The sequence below is a fragment of the Musa acuminata genome, chromosome BXJ3-3 (genome assembly GCF_036884655.1).
Source record: "Musa acuminata AAA Group cultivar baxijiao chromosome BXJ3-3, Cavendish_Baxijiao_AAA, whole genome shotgun sequence".
NCBI lineage: Eukaryota > Viridiplantae > Streptophyta > Magnoliopsida > Zingiberales > Musaceae > Musa > Musa acuminata.
This window is the reverse complement of record NC_088351.1, coordinates 630,735-658,259: the sequence shown is the minus strand read 5'-3', so window position 1 is coordinate 658,259 and position 27,525 is coordinate 630,735. Positions and strand designations below refer to the sequence as shown.

The window sequence follows — 27,525 nt, the reverse complement described above, 5'->3', positions numbered from 1 at the left end:
CTATGATCGATATTGTTTAGTGTCGATGTTTGAAGATGAATCTATCTCATTATCGTGATCTCATCACAATCCAATTCTCATTGCATAGATCAATGTATATATATATATATATATATATATATATATATATATATAATTAAAATATAATAAAAAAAATACACATCATGTCACACGTGTTATCACTCATGTGATCGGCACCTATAACTAGCATATATAATAAATATCCAATCATGTACATAATCATTTTTTATATTAACTAAGATCTCAGTCCAATAATGGTATTTCATACTATAAAAAATCTCTTACATATATATTAAAAGTGTTTTTTATTAAATAAATTAATTAAATCTTTTAAATTTATTAGACTTAAGAATTGGGGTAATGTACACCTGTCACATATTTTTTATATGATTTTGAGTTGAATCCACTAATTTTCTAATATTTTAGCGTGAGACATATTTCAAAAAGAATCTTGATTGGTTCATAAATGATAAATGTATTGGATAATCAAAATATATGATAATAGTACCATATATGGCTATCGCTAAACTATGTTCACTCAATAAAATACTTGTATATATTATATATAAGAGAGAGAGAGAGAGAGAGAGAGAGAGAGAGATATATATATATATATCGTATGACAATAGTATCAATTGCCTACAGCCGTAAAAGCCGTCTACTTGGCAGAGGGGGAGTAGGGCCTTGTACCCCGTCAAGCAGTGCGGTTGCACATCATATCCTGTCTCTCTCAAGAAGACAACAGCATCTTTCCTTCAGGCTTGAGAGGCTTTCCAGAGAGCAGCAGCTCATTACTTAGGTTGAGATGGTGGAGGCTCTCAAGGACCAAAAGTGTAGGGGGAAGCTCTGTCGTTAGAGAAGGGAAATGTTAGGAGTCACGAGATAGGGGGCGTAGCGAAGCACGTACAATTTTTTCTCACGCATACATGAGAGCAAATCGCAGCAGCTCATGCCTGAGCTGTGGAAGAAGACAACAGCGTGCAGCTTCACTGCAATGGTTATACATAGACATGCCTCTCACAGTTTCACTCCATTGTACAATGGCTACTTGTCACGCCATGGCAAAAGTGTAGGTGTAACAAAACTATACAGTACCATTTTCTCGTAGGTAGAAAGAATAATCATTAATACGCTGATTTCTGATGCTTCACTCCCTAAGAACACAAATGAGTTACAATCTGGAGGAGAGAGAGAGAGAGAGAGAGAGATAAGATTGACAAGCATCTAGCCGGCAGCGAGAGACAAAAAGAGGACGGAGAAGGAAAGATGTCAGATCATGTGAGATGGGAAGGAAAAGCATCGTCGCCTTCCCCTCGCGCTATCGCCGGCCGTCTTCCGACTGTCGGTGTTAGGGCAGTGGCTAGTCTTAGAAATCTATCACAGTTTCTCACTCCTCACCGCTTCGTTCCTTCCTCGTCTTGCTCCAAAGGATAAAAGGGTGGTGGGTGGACGCATAGCAGGGAAAGAAGCCAAGCTATGTGCTTCCCACTTTTTGCCCAGCCGAGGAAAGCATCAATCAATGTGTTCATATCAGAGCTCGGACTAGAGCTATCGAAGAATTTGATGAGGTTGATCAGGCTACGTTCGAGAGGTTTGTCTTCAATCTGGGGCTAATACAAAAGCCTTCCAGTTAAAATAAGTATGCGTACGTACGGTAACAAACCAGAAAGGGACTGTCGTTGGGCAAATCCCCTTGAGAAAAAAAAAAACTAAGTTTTTATTGCTTTTTCTCACAATATATTTATTTATTTTTTATTTATTTCCGTTGAACGCTCCTTATATTTTAAAGACAATATTATTATTTACATAGAGCACTTCTTATATTTTAAAAGATATAAATTTTCATTACCTTTAACCGATATAATTTGTCTTTGTCCCTCATTCGTCACCTCCTCTGTCGTGCTATCTTCGTCATCACTTTCTCCACACGTCATCTCCTCGCCTTCGTTGAACATCAGCACCTCCTCTCTCTATATGCAAGCCTCAAGTAATCCTCCCCCAACTCCGTCTAAAGTCTCCCTTATCGTCATGTCCCTTGAAGCTATCATAATAATTAAAGAGCATGCGGCGAGGCCCATTAACGCTCTTATTGCGACAGTAGAGGTGCAACTACCGACTCAATGGGAGAGCTAGCGATACCAAGATTCGATAGCTTGGCTCCACTAATGGATGGGCCAAATCTCAAGGCGAGAATGACAGTGAGGGCACAATGACGAGGGCACAATGAGATGAGGTACGAGGAAAAAAAAAAATTCAGGTAATTTTGAGGAATTTGCCCATATATTATTTGACTCAAAAACTTAATATAATCCTATACCAAGATGTTTGTTGAGGAGAATTCAACAATTTCAGTGAGGAATTTGTTTGTAATTCCCATGAGAACTCTCAGGAGGGACTCGCTATGTGAAGTTTGAACCTTGGGTGAGGAAAAGGTACATAAGGAACACATCCAACGCATATTTGGATTCAAAGCTTTGGCCGGAGCAAGATACCATAGCATGCATGCAGGGTTAGGTCCTGTCATCCTTGTGTTCGATGGGAATGCTAATGTTTTCATTCAGGTTCAGACCGTACCAACCGAGTCCATGCTTCAGATCTTCGTAGCAAGATCTGCACTAGCTTACATCCACATGCATACACTACCTATTGTGTTTTGCATGGCTGATCGATCGAACCATGGATGTTCAAGTCAAACCTGTGCTGATGAATGCAAATGCAAAAGCAAAAGAGATCAGATTCTTGACCCAAAGCAACAGTAGTATCTCGTTGCAGAACTGAAGCTCTTCGCTTTGCACTTTATAATAAACATTGGTAGATTGACACATGTACATATTTTGCATGCGCAGAGTATTCAGATGGTTTCTGCATGAGAAAACTCGGTTGCAATGCTACTCTTCAGAAAACAATCTAAGACGGACAGTCCGGTAATTGACAACAAGAAGAGCAGCACAAAGACAAGGTACAGTCTTTGATGGCCCTTATCATACACAAGCTCCGTCTTAGACCATAGGCCTAGCAAACCCTCCCTAAGTAAACATCCAAGAATGACCTTGTAAGAGGTGCCCTTGTGTCCTTATTACCTTCCCGGGGATGACTCCCTTCCTGCGAAGGACGCCGATCTTACATGGTACACCCACCACCATGGATCCTCTCCATTCTCCCATCGAGGATGCAGTGGTAGGGAAAAGAGACCACGGATAGCTGTGTTACCTAATACTTGCTGAAGCTGCAGGAGGGCTCAGAATGTGAAGGGGGCAATAGAGTAGGGTTTGTAGGCGGGGCGGGGGGAGAGAGGAGCGAAGGCGACGTCCCCTCTCAGCTCTGCCCTCGGCCCAACCATACAGAGGCCACCGCTACCGGTCCCCCGAGGCCGAAGCCACTCGTTTTCTGTCAGTCACGGAAACCAAGGCTCATCTGCCCCTAGCATAGCATAAGAAAAAGTGGGGAGAGAGAGAGGAGAGAGACATAGACGGCCGGGCAGTGAGAAACTGCCAGAGAACTTTCAATCTCTCTCTCTCTCTCTCTCTATTCCTCACATTAAAACACAGCCTTGCCTGGAGTGCAGTGGCAAACTGCAGTCTTTTGCTCTCGACGCACCGCAACCTTTCCTCCATCCTCGCTGGAAGAAGTCCAGTCTCTCATCCTCCGAGTGCAATAATACCATGTAATCTTCCATATCATCCTCTACTCTTATGTCAATTCAGAAGAATGCAAAACAAGCAGGGTTTGATTTGGTTTCAGGAGACCAGAAGGTAACTCGCTAGACCTCAACAACTTGCCGGAAGAACATGGCAAACAACCGGTAGAGGAAAGCTCAATGACCACTGCTGCTTCCGCTGACACCACCCGTAAGTAGGCATTTTCTACAGAATGTATGTGAAAATTGGATACTCTGATCCGAACGAAAGATTATTGCAGGGTTTAAGAAGAAGAAGAAGAAGAAGAAGAAGAATAGTGCAGGGAAGGAAGAAGCTGGAAAGGTGTACGAGTGCCGGTTCTGCTCCCTCAAGTTCTGCAAATCCCAAGCATTGGGCGGGCACATGAACCGACATCGGCAAGGCAAGACCACTGACCACCACATTCCTAGCTGTTGCACCCCAAAGAGTTTGAGAAGTTGATGTGACGTTGTTGATTGGAGAGGGAGAGGGAAAGGGAGACGGACACTTTCAATTCCTTTGTTCATTAGACAAATGAATTAGACACTTTCAATTCCTTTGTGTTCATTATTAGAGAGAGAGACGGAGACGCTCACTCGTGCTCGCCAGCTCGTGTTCGGCAACGAAGGCCTTGCCGGTGCTGGTGTTGGTGCGATCGGGTATGTGTTACGGTCAAAGCCATTACCTTACCATGCAATGCACATGAGAAGGTGGAGCTATTTTGGTCTTAGTTGGTTTCAGGGATCTCAGTCTCGGGGGCTTCCGACAACGAGGCGGCGACATCGGAGCGCCATGCCTGCGGTTCCAACAGGTCTATCCGAGCATACCAACACGGCCATCTAATCCGCCACCATGGCAGCAATACCTACACCGACCTACTCATCCGCCGGTCCGCAATTACTACATCGGTCATGTCGTCTCAGGGAGTGCCCAGCGTCTCCCCAGCTACATTTGTGCTCATCGTTATCAAGACACATGAGAGCAAGAAAGAAAGACTCTCTCTCTCCAAAGCCGATATGTTTTCTTCTAGTTTTTGTGAGCATGACGACTTGTCAAGGCTGTTTCTCTTAAGAGTTGTGGGTGCTACAGGACACTCGAGTCAGTAGATTTCCGTTCGAGAAAAGCTTGCCAAATTGGGTGTTGTGGGCACAGCCACCTACCTAAACTTGTAGCCTGATGGGTCTATGCTGGCTTTCATAATAACTTTGGTACACGACACACAAGGCAACCAAACGAGATGTATTAATGATAATAGCCAGGATTTTACCTTTGCGGTGCATGCATGGTTGGTTCTCCATCTGCGTTCTATGATTGGAATCCATGTATGTTCATCAATCTGGACAGAGAGATCATGGCCTTCACCATTCCTGCGCAGACGACGTAAACCAATCAGCTGTTAGGTAGGAAATGTCTTCAGATATCTCTCAGACAATCTTACCAAATGGTAGCTGTGTGCCAAATACCATATAAACATTTATACGGAACAAAATGCAATGACGCATTACCAACAAGCTGCAACATGTATGCTGGTGGTCATTGATGGTTACTGCACCCAAAAAACAAAAAAAGGCAGTCATTAACTTATCTGCCTTCTTTAGTTTCATCCCCTTCTTACACAAAGAATAAACAATTCTCCTCACACTGTTGCGACACTGCTAAGCAAAGTTATAAGCTTTTGCTAAAACCATAGCATCAACTCAACTAGTGATTAGGTATTCTTAAGATCAAAACTAAGCTTTAGAGTTACAATTACTTTATCCTATCTAATGTGTTGCTAACCTAGTAAAGAAGTACAATATTTGCTTCTAGAAACGTTACAACAGACCATAAGAACCACGCAACAAAGTACAGACCATAAGAACCATGCAACAAAGTATTTATAGTGATCCGAAGGCTCTAATTACTTTCTCCTATATAATGTGTTGCTCACCCAAAGTACAATATTTGCGCTCTCCGGTTCTAGAGACGTTACAACAGACAGTAAGAACCATGCAACAAAGTATTTTAAGCGATCTGAAGGCTCAACTTGTTGGTTCACCGAAAGCCAGTTCAGTCCCACCACATCTGTCATAAAGCAACTGAAATATATAAGCTAATTCAACAATGACAGAGCAACTGAAATATATAAGCTAATTCAACAATGACAGAGCAACTGAAATATATAAGCTAATTCAACAATGACAGTTCAAAATTTTGTGCATTAGATATAATAATCTACAGCAGGCCGCATGAGCCAAGTTATAAGGTACTCAAAAGGGTTAAAATGCTCAACTAATTTTAAATTCACCAAAGGCCGCTTCATTCTCATCATAAATTTACAGTAAAATTAACCAAGATACTACCTTCGTAAGAACAGATCTCACTGCTTTGGCATCGTTTGAACAACAATTTGAACCAAAAATTTTGTTGAAATACAAAGATGTCTCCACATTTCTCTTCAGCAAATCAAAGGATGTTGGCAATAATCTAAAAAAAACAGGAGGTCTCCATGTATGGAACTAAGAGGAGGCAAGATCACAGTAGGAGACTCCAGAAATAACTGAAAATAAATGACAAAATGACAGTCTGCTTAACATACATAATGGATGAGCTGGGTTCGTAAGATAAAGCTGCTACATTGCCGCTTAAGATCTGCCAAGAGGATCTATGAATATTTTTTGACATGACAATGGTAAAAGGGTATAGTGAAGTAGTGTACAAAACCTATTCAAGTACATCTAATCGTGTACTACTTTTTAAGCATAATACATATTGTGTAAAGTGTCTTCAGAAACTTCAAATTTCATCTCGTCAGATCCATTTTCAAGCAAAGAATGAAACCATCAGGAACTTCAAATGTCAAAGAATGAGAACTATCCTGCAAAGGCATATAATATATTGCTTCATCTGCTTTCATTCATCTCATATAAAAGTTGACAAAGTCATTGATCATGTAGAAATAGCAGTGACAGAAAGACCTGAATGGAAGAAACATATACTCATCCCTCCACAACCTTAACGCTGGGAACCAAGAAGATTCATAGAGGAATGGTAATTGAGTTATATTTAGCCCATTTGATCTGGACTTGAATTACAAAAATGGTTGAGACTATTTCATACTCAAAGTACTTCCACTTACTTGAATATTCTATCTGCCAAACTGAATAAAGTCAAACTACCTCTTACAGTGATGGCGACCAAGTCATCCATTATAAACCTCCTATAGCTGATGGAGGATGCTACCATGTGACCCAAATTAAAGTATGTGATGAACAGGACAAGAGAAGATAAGAATGGGATGCACCCTTCCTCATCTCAAATTTCAACTTCTATTATCCTTTTGTTCCTTTTCTTTTTGTTGGCTACAAAGTGGCCTGCACCATTCAAGATAGTGATGATGGTCCTACCAGCAATACCTCACCCGCTATAACATCAACTGGTATAGGACTAAGGAGTCGGATCAATTGGGGCTTTGATCGTGACACCCGACAAGAAACGTTGTCGGATAACTGGATCCGGGGGCGGCTCCCAAACATGTCCAACCCGAGCCTTCGCCCACCCAATTCCCCTTGGAAACAAAGAACAAGGAGACTAATCGAGCGAGTACCGTGAAGTCTCTGCTTATTCCTCACAAAATCTGACATGAATGAGTTAATCTAACACCAACAACGGGTGGATCCGCAACAAGGTCTTTGATTTGCTATGCATTCATAAGAACAACACACCGACGGGCATGAAGCATGAATTAACCGAGACTTGGGAAGCAAATGGTATATCATCATAAGAACAGTCGATTACCCATTCCGCAGAATCAAATAACAAATTCCCGGCTGAAATCCAAGAAGAGACGCATAATTTTCCGACCTACCCGGAAGAAGCAGCCACCGATCCGAGCAAAGCAGGTTGTTGAAGGCGTGAGGCCAACCCCTCGGAGCCGGGCGACAACTCCACGAGTCACCTCCCGACGAATCACCGCCCACGCCGGTGCTGCTGCGGTCGACTCGACACCGCAACTCCTCTTGAATGATTTGTGCATTCCAACCCTAGATCGAATCTTTACCAAGAAGACGCTCGCACGAGACAGGCGAAAGCGGAGGAAGAGACGCGTGACGTGCCGTCGGGGCTCTCCGCTGGCAGTGGACCCTCTGCAACCTTAAATACTTCCCTTTGCATGGTGTCCGCTGAGATAGGCCCCACCAAAATCAGTGGCTCCAATTCAGCCTCCACTTTGGGGGAGGTCCAGCTTTACATCAAGACCGTCCATTAGTGTTGGCCTCATTGCTCAGATCAATCAACGTCCCTATGATCTAAAATTTCTTGTGTGCTTAGTATTATATACATAATCGCTACACATTTATGTCGAACTATTATCCTCTCACAAAGACCACATAAACTTAGTCAAGCCGAACACGATGTCCCCATGGATCTCTTAAAGTATAATTAGTGCCATAATCCTGGTTTGACCAAAACAAAGATGACACTGTAAAATAGACTTGGCATGAAAGAAGGCACTGTTGTTATTAGTGTTTGTTTGCTGCCTGCCAGCTTCTTTTGTGGGAGCCCTATCCACCAAGAAACGTAGCCACGTAAAGCAAAAGCTAAAGGTGCGCTTCTCTCTCTCTCTCTCTCTCTTCTCGCTGTATATATATACATATATAATATATATATCACTTTTGTTTTGTCACTCAATGTTCACAGGAGTCCTATACACTTTTCTCCTTTTTCTACCCGACATTGCATCCCAAAACCTCGATCTCCAAGTCACACCAACATGCATGCACCCATGTCCAACTGTGGGCACTTGTCTCTGTCTTTGCAGTGACAAAGGCAGGGTGGGATGCATGTTCTCATGTATATCCAGGTGCTTTATCTAGTCATCAGGCAACCTAAAGCAAAGCAGATTACACGACGCTGGCGACGTTGGAGTCAGCGAACAGGGAAGAAGAAAAGTGGGGATGAATCTCTTTGGATTTTGCCGTCCCATACTTTCACTTTGCTCATCTTCTCCTCGCACCACCGCAGCTGCTCTTGGCTGATCTCAGGCATCCTTAGGACTCTGGACACGATCTTCATGTCTATTAGACCCATCAATATCTCCATATCCTCTTCTCCTTTTCGCTTCTTCTTCGTCAGACACCTTCTTCGCTTCGAGAGATCCTTAAGCCTCGTCTTGTTCTGAAATGAAGATATCGTGTCCGTATGAGTATACAAGGAAAAAGAAGAGCAGAAGTAGAAGAGACAGTGCATGAATGACCCACTTTCTTATTAGTTCTTTTGAGTAGACGAAGAAGATTTGGATCCACCGAACTGGGCTTTGTCTTGAAGAAAGCTTTGAGCATTTGGCAAGGATTCGCCGTGTCTGCCTTGAGGAAGTTCATGAAGGTTCGAATCGCATCTTCGAGAATCGCCAAGAACTCGGTGGATGAGATCATTTCTTCTTTACCTTCATCTGCTTCTGTATCTTTTGAGGTCAGTGATGCACAGAGAGAGAGAGAGAGAGAGAGAGAGAGAGAGGTTAGCACTTGGGAAAGTCTAAAAGATAGGCAATGAGGCAAAGGAGACAGGTGTGTAGCAACCTCGGAACTCAGGAACTTGGAGCAACTTTGGAGAAGAAATCCGCTTCCAAGCGAAGACTTGGGGCCTCCGACCGCGCTCATAAGGCTCATTTTCTATGAATCGCTGCAAGAGGACCTGGAACTGTTGGAATTGCTGAGCTATCCATGCGGTGCAGGAAGAGCTTTCGCTGTCTGATCCCTCGGAAATCCTTCGCCGGAAGTTGGTGTAATTCCAGTTAAGAGCTTCCCATGCGAGGCAAATCTGAGACACATAAGCACCCTCCAGTTCTTGATACGGATCCCTGCTTCCCCTGTTCTTGTGTGTTGTAAATATGTGAGCTATCCTTTGCGAGGTTGACCTTGGTTGGAACTTCATCGATCTAAACAATTCTGAAAATTACGGTATACGTGATCTTGTCAATCCGTGAACCAAATTTGTCGAGGGAGGATGTGAGAAATGCATGACGAATGACCTGTTTCCGTCAGCTTTTGTGCGCTGATTCTATCGAAGAACATCATCTCCTCGTCGTACTTGCGGAACAAGGTGTACGTTTCCCAGTTGGAAGAGCTCCTGCGTGATGAGGAGGAGAAGGGGCATTCTGTCTCCGAGTCCCTGAAGATCGTGGAGCTTCTCCACTCCATAGAGCTCTTGGATGTCGATGCACCTGTGAGAGAACCACCGAACGTGTCCTCCTCCAGCTGCAACCTTTTGCTGTCGACAGAATGGGTTCGGTCGACGATGAAGAGTTTCTCCTTCTTTGACAACTCCTGCTGCTTCTCATCTTCATTGCTGTGGAGCGCATCCCCACCCGTATCTTCATCTGTAATCAACAGCATAAGCAATGTCAACAGAAGGCTTTATGCTTCCAACAAGTAGTGGCATCTAAAGGTACCTTTTAGAGGCCCATTAGATATGATTGAAGGTGGATGATTCGATGGTTTTAGGTCGACGATCGCCACAACATCGCCATGCTCGAGCCCGAGACCTTCATGCTCTTCCAGAGGGGATTCTGCGACAAACCTTTCGTCGACTTTGAAGGCGTGTCGCTCATCGAAGTCTTTTGCTTCTTCGAGAAGTGGGGTATCAGCAGTGATGCTTTCGTTGTAGAAAAACAGTAGGCCGTCTTCCCTGCCAAAGATGCTGGCAGCTAACTCTTCGACATCAGAGTAGCAGTCGTACGTTGTTATGGGCTTGATCTCATCTTCGCTGACGAGCTGCGAATTCCTGCAATAGAAGGTTAGTTAAAGAGACAGTACGAAAGAGAGGATCAAGATAGTCGAGTACCTTTGGTCTGTTGAAGCGGCAACTCTTTCAAGGAGGAAGGTGAACAGCTTGGTAAGGAGGAAGGTGACGAGGTGGAGGAGGACGAGGAAGGCGGAGACATGGAAGACAAACATCACAGCGTATTCTTGGGTGGTTTGGCCATGCCAAGAGAGATGAGAAACTGGTTCGCTGGGAGCTTGCAGGCCAATCACTCGGAGGAATGCAAGGGGGAGACTGGTGGTGTTCATTTATGAGGGTGGGGTGGTGGTAATGTGCGTTGCAGCGAGCACGATGACGAACTGCTGCTTTGTGGTGAGGAAAGTGGGATGACACGAACAAAACTCTTAAAGCGAAGGTTATCATCATATCCTCTGAAAGTAAGTGGGTCAGCAGTGGTGACCTGATTCAACAATTACAAGCTAAACTCCGGCATGGCTCCAATGACCCTTTGACTCGATGGCATAATATGACCAAAGAGGTTTGGCACGTGACACCCGGGAGGTGGGGTATGGCGGGCTCGTCATCACCTGTAAAAGCAGTGAAGCAAACTGAACTACGTTGTTATATCACAATTTGTGTTGCGCCCGCAAGAGCATCAAATGCAACAAATCTTGGTGTGATGACTGACCCAAAGGGATCAAAAAGGGAATCACCATCGCAGCAAAAGAACTTGCTTTTACCTTCTTTTGTGTGTGTGTGTATGTGTGTACTTGGTTATTCTAGGCTAGTGAGAGTCACATGAGATGCAGGCAGATGTCGAACCTTTTTCTGAATTTTGCTGGACTTGCTTCGAACGACTAGGAAAACGCATCAGGGTGAAATCATCCTCTCCAGCTTCAACTTGCTGCTGGTTCTTTTGTTTCTTCGAGTTGGTTTGGGGAGGCTTTGATTTCCGATGCTGGCGGGTCCTTCAGAGAACTGCGCATAGAGCAACTGTTCAAAACGAATGGATGGCTAAAGGCATCCAGCAAAAGCATCTTCATTGTTCCAGAGGAATTCAGCATGCATGCATTAAAACAACTGGGAACAACAATATTATCAATTCATTGAGAAAAGAATGATCACCTTCAAGCCTCTAAACATACTATTGTCTACAATAACAGCTATATATAAGCAAGCATATACTCTCATTCTTTATCGTGGAGGGAAAAAAACCTCTTACTCCAAGTCAGACTAATTATTTCACCTCTGAGCGTTAATTATTTCACCTCCTTTCTCAAGAACACTACCAATCTTTTTCACAGGACAAAGTATGCGATAAATAGTATCAATAGGTTTAGTTGTCGTAGAACCACGACCATGGCTAGAATTATGCCTCTTCCTTTTCGCATTATCAAACTGGTCTCGAGATCGTTTCCTGAAACTGCCTGATTTGGGCCTCCCATATGACTTATGATCATCAATGTTGCTCCTAATAGACCTTCAATGGCACAAATAAAGGCACTATGAATTAAAACGAGTGCTTCCACCTCCACTAGCAAGTAAACTTCCCAACCATCCAGCAAGTCACAGTTGGCAATGAATTAATAGAACCACTTCTTTTGTTACAAAAAGGTACTCTATGTCCAAAATCCATGCCAAAAAACCCTCTACTTGGGAACAAATTATAATACTAGTTAGATGTAAAGCTCTGACAGATGCTTAAAGCAGGTGGTATGTCCACCTTTCATATGCATACAACAAAAGTAGCTTTTTGGAGGAAGCTTAGCATTCTCACATCCTAATAAGTTTGGTATGATGTAGAAAACGAAATTCTGAGTGCTTTGCGAAAGCTTATTTATCCAAACGACCTGACTAAATCTCCATAGCCGATTCAAGAAGCACAATTCGTTAAAGCGAACAGCCCAAGTAAAGCCGAGCAGCCCAAAACGTGAACCGAGGGTTGCAAGAAATCATCCGTCACGCAATTAACACCCAATATTCTCGAAAAACCCTAACTCAGAAACGGAGACACTAAGGGTTGCAGGAAATAATGTGTCACATATATGCTACTCAGTATTCTGCAGAAACCTAAGAATTAAGAAACACTCGAGACTATGGGCTGCAAGAAATCATCCGCGACCCAACAACGACTCAAGAACCCTAAGACACAACAGAGGAAGACAGTGGACAAGAACTATAGAAACGAGCAGAAGCCGATAAAAGCAATAAAGGGGGAGAGTGAGAGAGCTTTCCGTTCGCGTGGGGAACTGCCGCCTCTCCTCGTCCTCCTCCCTAGTTCGAACAGACGTGACAGAGCACAAGCGACAAAGATCGAGGATGGGTTAGGTCTGGTTGCGGCGACGGAAACGCTGTTCCGGCTAACGGAACGCTGACTCGACCACGAGATAGTTCAGCAGTGGCTTCGATAGTCGGATAATGGATTACGAATGGATATATAATTATTATTTATACATAAAAAGTAATGATATGAGAAGAGATAAAGAAACACACGTGTATATATATATATATATATATATATATATATATATATATATATATATATATATATATACGAATGGATATATAATTAATATTTATACATAAAAAGTAATGATATGAGAAGAGATAAAGAAACACACGTGTATATATATATATATATATATATATATATATATATATATATATATATATATATTGCCATTGAATGGCGACAGGAGGAGGAAGACGAACACGTTGGCGGTAGTGGCGGTGGTCCCCGCCCCACCGCAGCCTTTGCTTCGTCGCTTCGCTTCTTTTACCCATCTGTCTCTCTCAATTATTTCACCTGTCGGTCACGCCCGCTTTGTGGTCCCCACACCCCCAGCCCTCACACGCACACGCACACTCTCTCTCTCTCTTTTCCGGTCTCACGTGACTTCCTCCCCGTGTCGGTCTGACGCCTGCCACGTTGCCGTCGCTACCCACGTGTCCTCCTGCCCGTGCTCCACCGGCTCGGCCAGCCGTCGCACGAGTCATCACGAGCCGCACGCCACTGAGAGATGGATGATAAATGCCACTAACCCTCTGCCGCATCGAATCGCTGTCCCCGATCGACCACCGAACACCACTTGCAGCCACTCATGCAGCTACTTCCCTACCTCCCTCGACGCCATCGCCGACGTGCCCGCGTCGGTGGGCGCAAGTTTCGGGACGCAGATGGAAACTCGCGAGGGTGACTAGAACACGTGGCCATATTAACATTTTAGGGCAACTAAAATTTCAATTATCTTTGATCGATTCAAAGTTATCCTATCCAAAACGCGGTCAAAGAGAGAGGGTTTGAATCCGTTAGTGATTCCCCAAACAACATAGAAGCCGCAGGAAACGGTACTTGCCGATGGAGATTAAGATAGGGGAAACCGTCTCCAGCCGAGCCGAGAAGACGAAGCCAAACCAAAAGTAAAAGGCGACCCGCCCGGCGCTCGTGATGCGGTGGCCCCCATATTCCCCGATCTCCGCGCCCACTGCGCCTCCACCTTAAGCCCCCCGTGTTTCGTGACTTATTGCGCGTCTGGTACAATCTGCCAATACTTTTCGTGTTTACGAAAAAGCCCCTGGGAAAGAGAAGAGCAAAATCCCAAACCCCCCTCCCTCGCCTCCCTATATAAGTCCCCTACGCCGTTCACGAACCCATTCACACGCGTACTAGTGCTGTTCTCCGTGCGCTTTTCCTTGCTTTTTCCCATTTTACCCTAATGGAAATGTCTTCTCCATCCATCAGCCGCAAGAGGCGTCGCGACGAGGGCGAGGAGGAATCGCCTCAGATGTCGTCTCCGGAGGCCAAGCGCCTTCTCCTCGACATCCTCGACGACGATGCCGACGCCGACGCCGACGCCGGGGACCAGGACGTCACCTCCGTCATGAAGAGCCTCGAGGAGGAGATGGCCCTCCCCTCGGCCCCGCCGCACGTACCCCCGCAGGATGCGGCGGTGTCGGACCCGCCGGACTTGGGGTACCTCTTCGAGGCCTCCGACGACGAGCTCGGCCTGCCACCGCCGGCTCCGTCCTCGTCCGGTGATGGCAGCGAAGCGTACAATGAGGAGGAGGGGTTCGGGTTCGGCCAGATCTGGGGGTTCGACGACGACGATCTCAGTGGGTACGATGGATTCGAACTTGGGATCCGGGCGGAGGCGGAGGACGTGGTGGTGTCCGACGGCGAGCTGTTCGATTACGGCGACGCGACAGCGTGCGCGGCGCCGCAGTACGCGGATCTCTCGTGGCGGTCAGAGACGCTGCCTGCCGTCTGATGGAAATCGGACGCTTCTCCTCTCTCTTACCTTTTTCTTTTTTGTTGTTTTCCTTGTTTTTAGAAACGGTAGGTGGTGTTTGTCCGTGAAAGGCGAAGCCGTGAGAAGCAGTAATGGGGTCATCAGTTTTCTAATTCAACGATGTAATCCACATGACTCGACCTTCTGATGGGCATCCAACGGTGTAGAATTGTGGAGTAATTCCAAGAAAAACGATTTACTTGTGATATGGGTTACTACTACACCAATTGGGATTACAAGAAAAACTACATGAATTTTGACATTAATTAATAATTAGTTTGTAAAAATGATTTTTATTTTTTTAAAATTGTCATAGGAGATAAGAAATAAAATTGACATAAACATAAACATATATATATATAGTCTAATAATAATAATAATAATATGGATTTAAGTTGGTATATACATAAAGTTGTAAATCATCATATCCACTGATGCCTCTCCCCCCTCTAATTCCCTTTTTACATGTTTATTTCATGCGATAGACAATATTATAAACCCTGGTAAAGGTCAACTATTTCAAATTTTGACTTTTGATTTTTCGTCAACCATTGAAATCCCAATTAATCAATAGGTTACGCCAAATCAAACTCATACGCATACGCACGCTTGGTTGGTTGTAAAAGGTAGATTTTATCTTTAAATAATAATATAATAATATTCATTAGGGTAAATCTAACCATTCTATTTGTTTATATTTAACCAACTATCACTTAGCTTAATAGAAATTGATGACTAGAGTTATCTATTTGATACATTGCAAATCATAATGAGTGAATGGCACGTTACTAATCTATCACAATCATTCTCTTAAAAAATTTACGATGAAAGAAACATCTCTTCTCTCGTATGAATCATGTAACGTAAACGAAATAAATATTATTAGTAAATATAATAATATAATTATCTAAAAGTGGTTAAAATATTTTATTCATCAAATTCACAAATATTATAAGGGTTATTCTTAAACCAAATAATATTATCAAGAATTTATAGTGATCGTATTGAGTTCTAAATAATATTATAGGAATATCCTCCTTAATCTTCAATTGATAGCAGTGAGATCTCTAATTAATTTTTAAAAATATATGTGCACCCTATAATCGATCAAATGCATTTTCAGATAGATAGATGATACTTAGTTTAAACTTTTATAATTAATATAAAGTCTCGTTATTCTATCATTCTTTTTAATAAATAAGGAGCAATGAAACACTAGACAAAAGAAACTTTTATATAGTTCTTGCAATGACTTTGCTAATTCTACAAGTTGGCTTTGATATTTATATCGGGATCAAATTAATAGCTAATTTAACCTTCATATCAGAAGGTAATTTAGGTAAGTCATCGAAAAATAAATCAAGATTCTTCCTAACCATTGATATTTATTAGGTTCTTGAACTAAGCACTCATTTACATATACAAATAAACATTAAAAATCGTTTATAAGATGATGAGACCAGATGATGAATATAAGGTAAAAAGGTAAATCGTGCATAATACTATCAATATAAAATATTAACTGAATTAACCTATAAAAAGTGATCATTTTTATATAATAATTTATACAACCATGAGATTCCAAACAAAGACTATATAAAAGCTGTGTCTAATGATCCTATCGAGTTCTAAATTTATATAATAATTTATATAATAATTTTTATATAATAATTTATACAACCATGAATAAAATATTTTATTCATCAAATCCACAAATATTATAAGGGTTATTCTTAAACCAAATAATATTATCAAGAATTTATAGTGATCGTATCGAGTTCTAAATAATATTATAGGGATATCTTCCCTAATCTTCAATTGATAGGTGAGATCTCAAATTAATTTTTAAAAATATATGTGCACCCTATAATCGATCAAATGCATTTTCATTTTCAGATAGATAGATATATGATACTTAGTTTAACTTTTTATAATTAATATAAAGTCTCATAAGGAGACTTTATCTAGTAGTATGACTTTGCTAATTCTACAAGGTGGCTTTGATATTCATATCATCTTAGGGATGAAATTAATTGCTAATTTAATTTTCATATTAGAAGGTAATTCAGGTAAATCACCGAAAAATAAATCAGGATTCTTCCTGACCATTGGTATTTATTAGGTTCTTGAACTAAACACTCATTTACATATACAAATTAACACTAAAAATCATTTATAAGATGATGAGACCGGATGATGAATATAAGGTAAGAAGGTAAATCGTGCATAATATGCTCAATATAAAATATTAACTGAATTGATGTATAAAAAATGATCATTTTTATATAATAATTTATACGACCATGATACGAAGAAAGTCATCTTGAATAGAATGTTCAAGCCTATTATTAGTCTTAAAATCAACGTTGAAGCGATTTTAGTGAGGTTCCAAACAAAGACTATATAAAAGATGTGTCTAGTAGCATTTCTTTCGATTGAATTATGTTTGAGAGAAAGAGCTCGAGGAACACACTTAGGGCATGGGTTTAGGATGAGATAGAGAGAGTCAAAATGATATTTATTTTCAAAAAAAATCATCAGGGAAGATTTGTTGAGCATACCTCATACTAATAAGATGGGGAGTCTTAGCAACTTATCGAGGTGATCGGATAACTAAGATGTTGGCCTATCTAAACATCTAAATCATCTTGAGTTTGGTAATTCAAAATGGTATTTATTTTCAAAAAAAATCATCAGGTCACATTAAACTTAATGTTCTAAGATGAGGAACAAAATCGATATAAATAAATAAATAATAATAATGATGACGATGATGATAAAGACTTAAGTGGGTATACAAACGTACATGTATATTTTCTTAAAGTTATCAATCATCATATACGATGCATCATGAAGTTTCATGTTTTGCATGTTCATGACGGACAATACGAATAAGAGCACACGCTATATACGTAGAAAGTGGGATATGAATCCTCATCAGGTGAACTATTCCATGTTTTGACTTTTTGCTTTTCGTCAACGTACGTAGCGCCAATCAATCAATAGATTATGCCAAGTCAAGCATACATGCACGTAGATTTTATCTCTAAATAATAACAATAATAATAATAATAATAATAATAATAATATCAATCTAATTATTTTATTTGTTTCCATTTGAATGAAGATCTCAATCTAATATCTTACCAAAGATAACGAGTGCATCAAACATTACGAATCTATCACGATTATTCTCTCAAAAAACAAATTTTTTTAAGATCCGATGAACAGAAAATTTCTGTCATATCAATCATGTACATGAACGAGGCCACTAGAGGGGGGTTGCACTCAATAGAATTAAGTTGACCGAAATCTTTCCTCACCACCGTATGAATCTGATTTTTAAGTATCTTCTCGTTTTTCTCCTTCACCTATTTCTTGAAAGTAATAATTCTAAAATAAAAGGAAACCTTTTTTTGGGTATATTTTATTTATTTATCGTTTAAATCACGCACCGAGAATGACACGAACCCGCTTCTCACCCGATGGTTGTTTCAGCCGTTTGATTACTGATCGCTCTCGTCGAGATTCGCATGAAAGGAGGTGGGGCCAGCGACAGATCAGCGTCACACGTTCACCCACCCCTGCCGGGTCGCTTTAGCTGCCGATATAAATGACCCCCGACCCCATCAGCTTCCTTCCTTTTGCGCCCCCTCCGCCCTCCTTCTCCTGGGGTTTTAGAGAGGACAGGAGCGAGCGAGAGGTTGGATTTATGTCGTCTGGTTCCTTCCATCTATCGTCGCTCCGTGCCGGAAAGATCGAAGCTTTGGATCAGCAGTGCTTTGCCTCTTGTACCATCGGTGGTACCGCCTTTTTGCTCCTCCTCCTCCTCCTCTTCCCACGTCTCATCTTCTATCCGCATGCGACAGAGGCCGGAGGGATCCAAGAAGACGGATTCGATGCGATATATCCGGTACCCATCCATCCCCGCCCTCTCATTCTCGTTATTTCTCTTAGAAGATAAGATTCGGGAAAGATCGATCGTTAGGGCTTTCTCTATTTTTTTGTTGCAGGGTTGGGTTTGGAGTGAAGTATTTTGGATTTCAGCATATAAAGCGGTGCTATTACCTTGACATCTTCTCGAGAGGAGACTTCACTTGACGGAGAGATCAAAACCGCCTACTTTTTTTTTTTTTTGCTTAATTTTCTTTCGGTTTTGTTCCTTTTTTGTTTTGGGTGTTGGGAAGAGAAGCAAAGTGCTGGAGCTGCAGCGTGGAATGAAGCAGGATAAGATGGGGAAGAGGAGGAGGGGGTTAAAGCAGCTCCAACGATCCGATTCTACTCCCAGGATCGAATCCAAACTGTTGATGCGAAGAATCCGCATCGTTTTCGATGATCCTGACGCCACTGATTCGAGCGATTGCGAGGGGACGAACTCCCCCCGCGGGAAGAGGGCGACTCACGAGTTCCCGTTGCCTCCCCCTTTCCCTCTTCCCCTGGCGCAGGCCTCGTCGCAGGAGAGCACCGGGCGTAACTCAAAAGCCCTTCGGAAACCCAAGGACAGATGTCTCGGCTCGGTCACCTCGTCTTCGACCGCTTCCTCCGTCGCCAAGTTTAAGGGAGTCAGGCGGCGGCCGTGGGGGAAATGGGCGGCCGAGATCCGCGACCCCATCCGCGGCGCCCGCCGCTGGCTCGGCACCTACGACACCGCGGAGGCCGCCGCCGCCGCCTACGCTGCCGCCGCTCTCGTCTTCCAGGCTGAGAAGAAGGGCCTCTCCTCCGTCGCGTCATCCAACTCCTCGACCACAACCATCACCGCCGCCGCCTGCGCCTCGGTGCGCTCCGACGCCGTGGAAGTGGCGGCCCCGGCCTCCCCCTACTCCGTACTGGACGTCCCTATCTCCGGCGTCGTGGATCCGCCGGCAAAAACTACAGCGGCGGTGGAAGTGGAGGAGCAGTCCATTGCAGAGCTGTTCGAGGGGCAAGGGCCGCCCCTTCCTTGCCCGATGGAGGCGGAGTTCGGATTCGGGTTCGACCCGTTCCTCATGTGCAATTTCGGGTCGGATCTTTATGCTAACGAGTTGGTTCCCCTGGCGGATCTCCCCATAGACGACGAGATCGACGACGGAGATTTCCCCAGCCTTGACGTCATCGAGCGGTGGATGGACTTTGACTTCTAGTTGACTGGAAAATTTTGCAGCTCATTCATCACCCCCATTTAAGTTACTACTTGTGGAATAAATGAGAGTCAGTTCGGTGAGTGTGGTAGGAATTAGCAGTAGAAGAAGAAGAAGAGGCGTTTGAGAGGAGGGTCCATTTTGCAGTGTTCCTTGTTTGGTTTGTTCATCTGGCGCTCTAAGAGCCGCCCCTTAGTGAATGAGACGCTTGTCCTTAGCTCTCGGTTTTTGCCCTCGGCTCTTTCAGACGCTTCTTTTTCGTGCTCTCTCTCTCTCTCTCTCTCGTGGACTCTCTCCTTTACTCGGTCACAGTGAACCGCACCAACAGCTTGTTTGAACGTCGAACAAACTGACACCCACAAACACTGACCATGAAGAGACGAACGCTTGAATGCTACTAACTATGTGGAAAAATATGACTTATTATTGGGAGAACACTTTACGAACAACTGACAAAGTGCTCGAGACAAATACAATACGTTCGATCACAAGGCTACAAATGTCAAGTAGACGAAGACAAACACTCCTTTGTCGGGCTTTATTTATGTCCCAACTCTAAAACCCCAACGATAGAAATAAAGGGGAGCATGGAAATGAAACACATATAGCCTATTGTACCGCTGTACTATAATGACGTACATGTAGCTGCTGGAATTTGCAACAAGGAACGCTTTGTCCTCCATCAATGCTTCAGCAGCAGGGGTCGAATCATTGCGTTGTCTTCATGATCAAGAATCTGCACGCACAAGGAATTGCAAGTCAGTTGAGTCACACAGACCATATGCTCTGCACATAAGAAGGGCGCACGTAGGAAGCACTTACATGGCAATGGTAGACGTAACCTGGCTCAGCTGTTGCATCAAACGGGTAGTGCGCGTCTCTATCGACAAGCTTAAACTTCACCACGATCGTGTTCATGTAGCCCGGCTCGATCTTCACTATGTTCTTCCACGTCTTCTCGTGCTCCGGCACGGCTTTCAGCTGCCCCGTCGCATGCGCCTTCGCGTTGCACTTGACGGCGTCGTTCTTCTGCGTCATGCACGCTTTGAATGCCTCCAGATTCACTAGCTCCCTCACCCGCACCGCCTGAAACGTCGCCAGATGCAGGTGAAGAGGGTGGTTGTCCCCTGTCAGGTTGATCACCTCCCACACCTCGGTGCTCCCCTGCTTCGGCGTCTCCGTCCCCGGGTCCTCCAGTCTCTTCCCGTTGATATACAGGTGCGTCGGCTCGCCCGTCGTGCTCTGGTACTCGTACAACACGATGTACCTCCGTACCGTCCCCTCCTTCTCGTCCGCCTTGGGGTAATTGGTCATCAAACCCGCTGGAATCCTAGAGTCGTCCTTGGTCTTCTTGGGAGATACGACGAACTTCATGACCTTGCTGCTCAGGGTGCTCACCGGGTCTCCGCCGGGAAATGGGTACGGCGCGCTATTCGTTAGCCTGACGGTGGAAGTTTTTGATTCGGAGAAGTCGACGACGACGTCGAAGATCTCGGCCGGTGCAAGGAGAATCCACGACGCGGTGACGGGCTTCCGGAGGTACGACACGTCGGAGCCGATGACGGTGAAGGACAAGCCGTTGGACAAGGAGAGGTTGAAGTAACGGGCGTTGCTGCTGTTTAGGATACGGAAGCGATACCTGCGGCGCTGGACGGCGAGGTACGGCCACGCCTTGCCGTTGACCACGATGACCTCCCCGAAGTACTCGGGCTGCCACTGCGGGTGGATGGTGGGGTTGTTGCCGGTGTAGTTCATGTAGAGGGAGCCGTCATCGTAGAAGCTCCGGTCGTCGAGGACGAGCTGGCGGTCGTACTCGTCTCCGGTGGGGAGGCCGAAGGGGGCCTCCGCCAAGGGGTTGCGGATGACGTAGGTGCCGATGAGGCCGGCGAGGAGGTTGGCGCGGGTGAGGCCGAGGGCGTGGTCGTGGTACCAGAGGTTGCCAGGGTGCTGCACGTTGGGGTAATGGTAGGTGGCTTGCGTCCACTTGGGGCCCTTGTCACGGAAGTCGGCGGTGTACCACGCGAAGGCGCTGCCGTCCGACTGCGGCTCATGGACGCCGCCGTGGAGATGGACGACAGCAGGGACGCCGCCGTGCTTGGCGATGGCCACCGGGACCGTCGGGTCCCAAGGCAGGATGTGCTTCTCCGGGAGGTGGTTCTCCCAGGTAACGTTGAGTGGGACTCCCTGCAGGGCCTCGATGGTGGGGCCTGGGAATGTGGCCGCCTCGCGGCTGGCTCCGTAGACGAAGAGGGTGGTGGCGGGCAAATCCCGGTGGAACTTCTGCATGAACAAATAAAGGAGAAATTACATAGATTAACATTATATATACCATGATTTTAATACATTAAATTTAACTATGTAAGACCTATCGACCATGCAACAACTCACTAAGATGTCTCCACATGTCCTAATAAGCTACAGTAAGTTTCAAGGAAATAGAATGTTACCCATTTCTTATGGAACATGCCAATGGTGAGACTGATAGACTTTGGATGACCATCCTGCGTGGAATAGCCATAGATCTTGGGCACGATGGGGAGGGGTTCGATGTACTTCTTCAGAGAGTGAGCTATCCTTAGAAGGCTCTTATCGGTCACAGCAGGAGGTGATCGGTTTCCGGCAGCGAGGCCGACGATTAGGACGAGAACAGCGAGCACCAACTTGGCCATCATCGATTTGCGATGGATATCCTGCGACGAACAAGAACTATTGCCACCATAAGAGCACGAAAAAGAGCTTACTTAACATGCAACATGATTATGGGGTCGGATGTGGCAAGCACAAGCAACTATATATATATATATATATATATATATATATATATCTCTATGATTGATCTTGAACATGGTAGGTCATCTTGAGTTGCTTGCCACGCATGAAACAATTGCGGCATACGTAGATTAAAGTGAGAAGAACAATGCTTTTGACACAAATTGGGCTGTTTGAGCTATATGGTGCATGTAGGTAAGGTGGGTTTGGTAGGGAAGTGATCAAAGTAGGGTGCCTTGCTTCCCATAAGCTTAGATACGGTTGGTAACTATTAATAAGATAGCATTTACTAGATCGACTCCATTCTAAATCCCGGTAGAAATCGTCTATAGACAGCTCTCTCTTTCAAGAGAAAGTGTACATTGGTAGCCATGCATGCAATTGAGAACTCATCTCTCTCTCTCTCTCTCCTTGTGCCTGTGAGATTGTATGAAACACTGGTGGTTATCCATCCATATGAGAACTGACAAGACGAGGAACGAGAAGGGAGATGACAAGAAGAAAGGAAACCTTGCCTATTGTAAGGGAGATGTCGTAGCTTTGGAGTCCGGAAAGAGCAACAAGCCGTGATGGAATGGCCGAGGGCATGCACAAGCTCCATCTATATACACACCCAACAAAACCAACGCGTCAACATGCACTATCTCTACACGTTACGTGAGAGAATGGTCTAAGAGAACCGATCAAAGTTATTGTCTTCAGCCAACAAAGGGCTACAAAACAACGGCACCAGTCGATGGATGACATCCCACATCATTATCAGAAAGATTCCTCTTCGTTGAAACATCCTCATCATCCTGTGACTGCTTCGAGCTTTTGAGCATTATAAGCATTCGTTCGTGTTCAACGCTAGCTGCGGAGTGGTTAGCACATAGTGGTATCATGTTTTCTTCCATGGGATGATCATGAAAGGTCAGCTGCAAAGTATTTGTGAAAGCTCGGTTGGTAAGATATAAAAAGCCTCGAGGAAGGACATGGTCGACAATCTTCACATCCTTCTTTTTGGATTTGTTAGTCAAGTCGATCCGGCATGAGAAAGAGTTGACACTCTCTTCTGCCAAATGGACGCAGGAGTTCCACTTCTTGCAGCTGGCTAGCCAACTATTTTGACAAGCGTGCTTCTCTCCATGGAAGATTTTTGCAAGCCCACTGGTTGTCAAACCAACACTCATACATGCATGAAATGTTAATTAGTGATCTTGCTTCCTCATAGGAGGATACTCACCTTTCAAATACATAGTTTATGAACGTAATGCTAAGTAACAGCACTTCCATGTAGGTAGGTGATGAGGCTTTTGTAGGTGGAGAGAAGCTTACGGGTAAAGGGCAAAAGAGAGACGCCGTAGCTCTTCCACGGGCCCACATCGTGGGCCCGCACGAATCTTGATGAAGCTTATATCGATTCTGCACCCATCTTCAAGCGTCCTGCAAAGACGGGACACGAGTCGCGACAGCGCGGGTGTGCATCGTGGGCCTGCGCGAATCTCGATGAGGTCCATCATGATTCTACGCGAAACTCAAAGCGTCGTCTCATGGAGACTTGTTTCTTCTACTTGCGTGCTCGAGACCTGGTTTCGTTTGGTGGCCGAGCGACATGGTGGAGGAACAACTTGGAGGACATTTGAATTCCACGCTGTGAGGTCGGTTCTCCTTTCGCTAGTAGATAAAGATTGGACCTTTGCATGCGGTGATAAAGGAGGAGTTCCTCTTCCGAGGACCTGCTTTTGATGGGTCAAAACCTTGAAGTGAAGATCTTTATGGCATCACCTACTACGTCGACTTTGTGTTTGATGATAAGCCTCTATGCCCCACTCGGAGAACCATAGCAGTAGGAAAGAAGTCGGATCGTTGCAGAGAAAAGATCGGCCTTTTCGGCTTATGTGACGTGTTATGGACGATGGGATTAGGCTGTATCTTTTTTTTTCTCGCGATTAGGCTATATCTTAGATAAGAAACGTATAAGACGCAAATTGTGTGTTATTTGGTATCTGAGATTGCACCATCGTATAAGTTAATTGTACTACAGTGGTTAGGATTTAGAAGTTGAGATTTTAGTACAGGTTTAACACTTCTATATAACCACAAAATGATGATCAAGAACGATCAATCTCTTCTTGCTTGGTCTTCTCTGTTTCCATTGTCTATTGGAAACCAAACCACAAGAAATTGGCAACTGCTTGAAGCTTGATGTACTTGTATGCTGTCCCTGGTTTTAGTATGTCTTATTCTCTTGGCTTCCGGTATCACGATGCTATTCTCATAAGGGCACGTTAGAACCTGGTAGTGAATGACTTGTTGGTGAAGAATTTAAAGAAGATAGATGAAGCTGAATGTTTATGGACGAGTGAGGACAATGAAGGAGATAATGAGAATAATGATAGCCATTTGGAGATGGACATTGGCAAAGGAAGGAAGCGGGCAAAGGAAAACTAAGAAGCTACTGATGGTGATAACAATAATGATTTGTGAGGCGTATGTTGTCAAAGTGTTGAAAAGGCTACTTTGTAGAGTGGGAGTGATGATGTTCCTATTGATGCACACCCAAATGAACATAGTAATACGTATGTAGACAAACTACTTGATTTTTAGCAGACCCCAAAGTTTAAGATCATTTCGGAGCTGTCAAAAGCAGCAAAGGATCCCTTTGTTTATTCCAGGATGCAGCTTGGAGAGCTTTGCACACTGAGCTTCGTTGCATCAAGTGGGAGAATCATTACATCAAGAAGAAAAAATGGATTAGAAGTCCAGGATAAGTCAAATTGGTTATTGGTTCTTGAAATGGTTTCTTGAAAGAGAATGATTCATCTTAAATACAATTAATATAATGTATCTTTGGAGACTATATAAACCCCATATGTTGGGTCATGAGGTGAAGAGAGTTTCTGAAATTGTAAAAGTGTTTTTCTTGAGAGAAATATAGAAGATAGAAAGCTTGTCATACTCTTCCTCTATTTGATAACTCCATCCCCTTTTCCTATCAACATCAACATTTGGTATCAGAGCCAAGTTATGGCCTCTTCCTCAAGTGCCATCCAACTTCAGATCCCCAGATTGACAAAAGAAAATTATGACATATGGTGCATACAAATGAAGGTTCTTCTAGGCTCCCAAGATGTATGGGAGTTTGTAGAAGATGGATTTGCTGAACCAAGTCCAGCAGAAGAAGGAGCAATGAATGCAGAAGGAAGAAAACAACTCAAAGAAAGAAGGAAGAAGGAGAAAAAGGCTTTGTTCACAATCTACCAAGGCCTTGATGATACAATGTTCGAGATCATCGCTCCAGCAAATACTTCAAAGGAGGCTTGGGAAATGCTTCAAAGAGCATTCGGTGGTGTTGATAAGGTAAAGAAACTTCGTCTACAAGTTTTACGAGCCGAGTTTGAAAAACTACAACAAGGTACTTCTGAAACTATTTCTGATTACTTCTCAAAAATCATTTCAATTGTTCATCAAATGAGACGAAATGGTGAACAAGTAAATGATAAGAGAGTAATAGAAAAAATATTGAGATCTCTAGATCCGAAATTTGATTTTATTGCTGTTGCGATTGAAGAATCTAAAGATTTGGAAAAAATGTCTTTAGAAGAACTTATGGGTTCCCTTCAAGTTCATGAACAAAGGATTACAAAAAGAGGAGAAGAGAAAACTATGGAGCAAGCACTACAAGCTAAGTTTGCTCTTGAAAATAAAAGAGAATCAAATTCTCAAAGAGGAAGAGGACAAGGACAAAGAGGAAGAGGAGGCAGAAATCAGACCAATCAAGAATCTCCAAACAGTGAAGATGTTGGAGAAAATTATAGCCAAAGAGGCCGAGGTTATGGTCGAGGACGTGGCCGAGGTCGTGGACGTGGCAGAAACTCTAAAAGGTCTGAAATACAATGCTATGTTTGCAAAAGGTATGGACATTACTCTTATGAATGTTATTATAATCCTAACAATCAAGGTGATAAGGCAAATTTTGTTGAGGAAGAAAAGAAGGAAAATCAAGTTTTGATAATGAGTTATGAAAATTTGAAAAATGATCAGTCTATGACATGGTATCTAGATACAGGAGCCTCAAATCACATGTGTGGCATCAAAGAGCTATTTTCAGAAATGGATACAAGTTATTCCGGGAATATTACATTTGGTGATTTGTCTCAAGGACCAGTAAAAGGCAAAGGTAAAATTCTCCTTGAACTTAATAATGGCAAGGAATTATGCATTTCAGATGTTTATTATGTTCCTGATATGAAAAATAATATTCTAAGCTTGGGACAATTACTTGAAAAAGGTTATGATATTGAGATGAAAGATATGGCTCTCTCGTGACAAGAATAAAACATTGATATCACATGTGAAAATGGCAAGGAATAGAATGTTTCCTCTACATTTGAGTATTTTTGATCAATCAAATTGTTTTAAAGCTGATATTGAGGATATTTCTACACTTTGGCATCTTAGATATGCTCATTTAAATTTTGAGGCTTTGAAACTTCTAGAAAAGTATAATATGGTGACAGGAATGCCAAAAATTGATCGCCCAACAAAATTGTGTGAAGTATGTGTCATGGGTAAACAAGAAAGAAAGCCTTTCAAAGTGAGAAGAACAAAAAGAGCATGGCATCGACTCGATCTGGTGCACTCGGATGTTTGTGGCCCTATCAATCCAGTAACACTTGGAGGAAGCAGATATTTTCTTACATTTACTGATGATCATAGTGGCAAAACTTGGGTTTACATGTTAAAAGAAAAGAAAGAAGTTTTAAGCAAATTCAAAGAATTTAAGGATTTGGTTGAAAGACAAAGTTGTTGTAAGATTAAATGTTTAAGAACAGATAGAGGTGGTGAATATATATCAAATGAATTTGAAAGTTTTTGTAGAAATAATGGAATTCTACATCAATTCACCATGCCATACACACCTCAACAAAATGGTGTCTCGGAAAGAAAAAA

General features: G+C 43.3%; 5 protein-coding genes across 8 annotated transcripts; 3 read left to right on the top strand and 2 right to left on the bottom strand.

The window, feature by feature from the left end:
• Nucleotides 1-2,792: 2,792 nt before the first annotated feature.
• On the bottom strand, nucleotides 2,793-11,597 carry LOC135585917 (uncharacterized). 4 transcript variants are annotated; one of them, XM_065141855.1, is made up of 9 exons: nucleotides 10,497-11,216; nucleotides 10,105-10,436; nucleotides 9,685-10,032; nucleotides 9,233-9,601; nucleotides 8,915-9,117; nucleotides 7,525-8,831; nucleotides 5,608-5,741; nucleotides 5,116-5,223; nucleotides 2,793-5,044 (listed from the first exon to the last, which is right to left on the bottom strand). In XM_065141855.1, the coding sequence occupies exons 1-6, from the start codon at nucleotides 10,721-10,723 to the stop codon at nucleotides 8,583-8,585; spliced, it is 1,728 nt and encodes a 575-aa protein (XP_064997927.1). In that variant the 5' UTR covers nucleotides 10,724-11,216; the 3' UTR covers nucleotides 2,793-5,044; nucleotides 5,116-5,223; nucleotides 5,608-5,741; nucleotides 7,525-8,582. The 4 variants fall into 4 exon arrangements, with proteins under 4 accessions (XP_064997927.1, XP_064997928.1, XP_064997926.1 ...); XM_065141856.1 differs by lacking the exon at nucleotides 5,116-5,223 and having other exon boundaries at nucleotides 2,794-5,044; XM_065141854.1 differs by lacking the exons at nucleotides 2,793-5,044; nucleotides 5,116-5,223 and adding an exon at nucleotides 11,238-11,597 and having other exon boundaries at nucleotides 5,367-5,741; nucleotides 10,497-11,002.
• Nucleotides 3,839-4,656, top strand: LOC135633815 (zinc finger protein STAMENLESS 1-like). The gene is made up of 4 exons (XM_065143751.1): nucleotides 3,839-3,869; nucleotides 3,940-4,080; nucleotides 4,252-4,336; nucleotides 4,419-4,656. Exons 1-4 carry the CDS (start codon nucleotides 3,839-3,841, stop codon nucleotides 4,654-4,656), a joined length of 495 nt encoding a protein of 164 aa, XP_064999823.1.
• A 2,534-nt stretch (nucleotides 11,598-14,131) lies between the features above and the next one.
• LOC135633814 (uncharacterized) lies at nucleotides 14,132-14,683 on the top strand. Its single transcript, XM_065143750.1, has one exon. The coding sequence runs from the start codon at nucleotides 14,132-14,134 to the stop codon at nucleotides 14,681-14,683; it is 552 nt and encodes a 183-aa protein (XP_064999822.1).
• A 3,695-nt stretch (nucleotides 14,684-18,378) lies between these two features.
• Nucleotides 18,379-20,043, top strand: LOC103977216 (pathogenesis-related genes transcriptional activator PTI6-like). The gene is made up of 2 exons (XM_009392665.3): nucleotides 18,379-18,617; nucleotides 18,718-20,043. Exon 2 carries the CDS (start codon nucleotides 18,922-18,924, stop codon nucleotides 19,822-19,824), a length of 903 nt encoding a protein of 300 aa, XP_009390940.2. The 5' UTR covers nucleotides 18,379-18,617; nucleotides 18,718-18,921; the 3' UTR covers nucleotides 19,825-20,043.
• Nucleotides 20,044-20,225: 182 nt separating this feature from the next.
• LOC135633529 (multicopper oxidase LPR1 homolog 1-like) lies at nucleotides 20,226-23,164 on the bottom strand. Its single transcript, XM_065143071.1, has 4 exons — nucleotides 23,106-23,164; nucleotides 22,269-22,511; nucleotides 20,644-22,101; nucleotides 20,226-20,557 (listed from the first exon to the last, which is right to left on the bottom strand). Exons 2-4 carry the CDS (start codon nucleotides 22,491-22,493, stop codon nucleotides 20,504-20,506), a joined length of 1,737 nt encoding a protein of 578 aa, XP_064999143.1. The 5' UTR covers nucleotides 22,494-22,511; nucleotides 23,106-23,164; the 3' UTR covers nucleotides 20,226-20,503.
• Nucleotides 23,165-27,525: the final 4,361 nt, after the last annotated feature.

Excerpts from the sequence above, each read along its gene's own strand:
- LOC135633529 (XM_065143071.1), bottom strand. The coding sequence starts at position 22,493 with ATGATGGCCAAGTTGGTGCTCGCTGTTCTCGTCCTAATCGTCGGCCTC. Across the intron at positions 22,102-22,268 it reads GCATGTTCCATAAGAAATGG|AAGTTCCACCGGGATTTGCC; the intron begins GTAACATTCTAT and ends TTGTTCATGCAG. Across the intron at positions 20,558-20,643 it reads GTTACGTCTACCATTGCCAT|ATTCTTGATCATGAAGACAA; the intron begins GTAAGTGCTTCC and ends TTGTGCGTGCAG.
- LOC135633814 (XM_065143750.1), top strand. The coding sequence starts at position 14,132 with ATGGAAATGTCTTCTCCATCCATCAGCCGCAAGAGGCGTCGCGACGAG.
- LOC103977216 (XM_009392665.3), top strand. The coding sequence starts at position 18,922 with ATGAAGCAGGATAAGATGGGGAAGAGGAGGAGGGGGTTAAAGCAGCTC.
- LOC135633815 (XM_065143751.1), top strand. The coding sequence starts at position 3,839 with ATGACCACTGCTGCTTCCGCTGACACCACCC. Across the intron at positions 3,870-3,939 it reads TGCTTCCGCTGACACCACCC|GGTTTAAGAAGAAGAAGAAG; the intron begins GTAAGTAGGCAT and ends AGATTATTGCAG. Across the intron at positions 4,081-4,251 it reads CATGAACCGACATCGGCAAG|AGAGAGAGACGGAGACGCTC; the intron begins GCAAGACCACTG and ends GTTCATTATTAG.
- LOC135585917 (XM_065141854.1), bottom strand. The coding sequence starts at position 10,723 with ATGAACACCACCAGTCTCCCCCTTGCATTCCTCCGAGTGATTGGCCTG. Across the intron at positions 10,437-10,496 it reads GCCGCTTCAACAGACCAAAG|GAATTCGCAGCTCGTCAGCG; the intron begins GTACTCGACTAT and ends CTTCTATTGCAG. Across the intron at positions 10,033-10,104 it reads ATCTAATGGGCCTCTAAAAG|ATGAAGATACGGGTGGGGAT; the intron begins GTACCTTTAGAT and ends TGTTGATTACAG.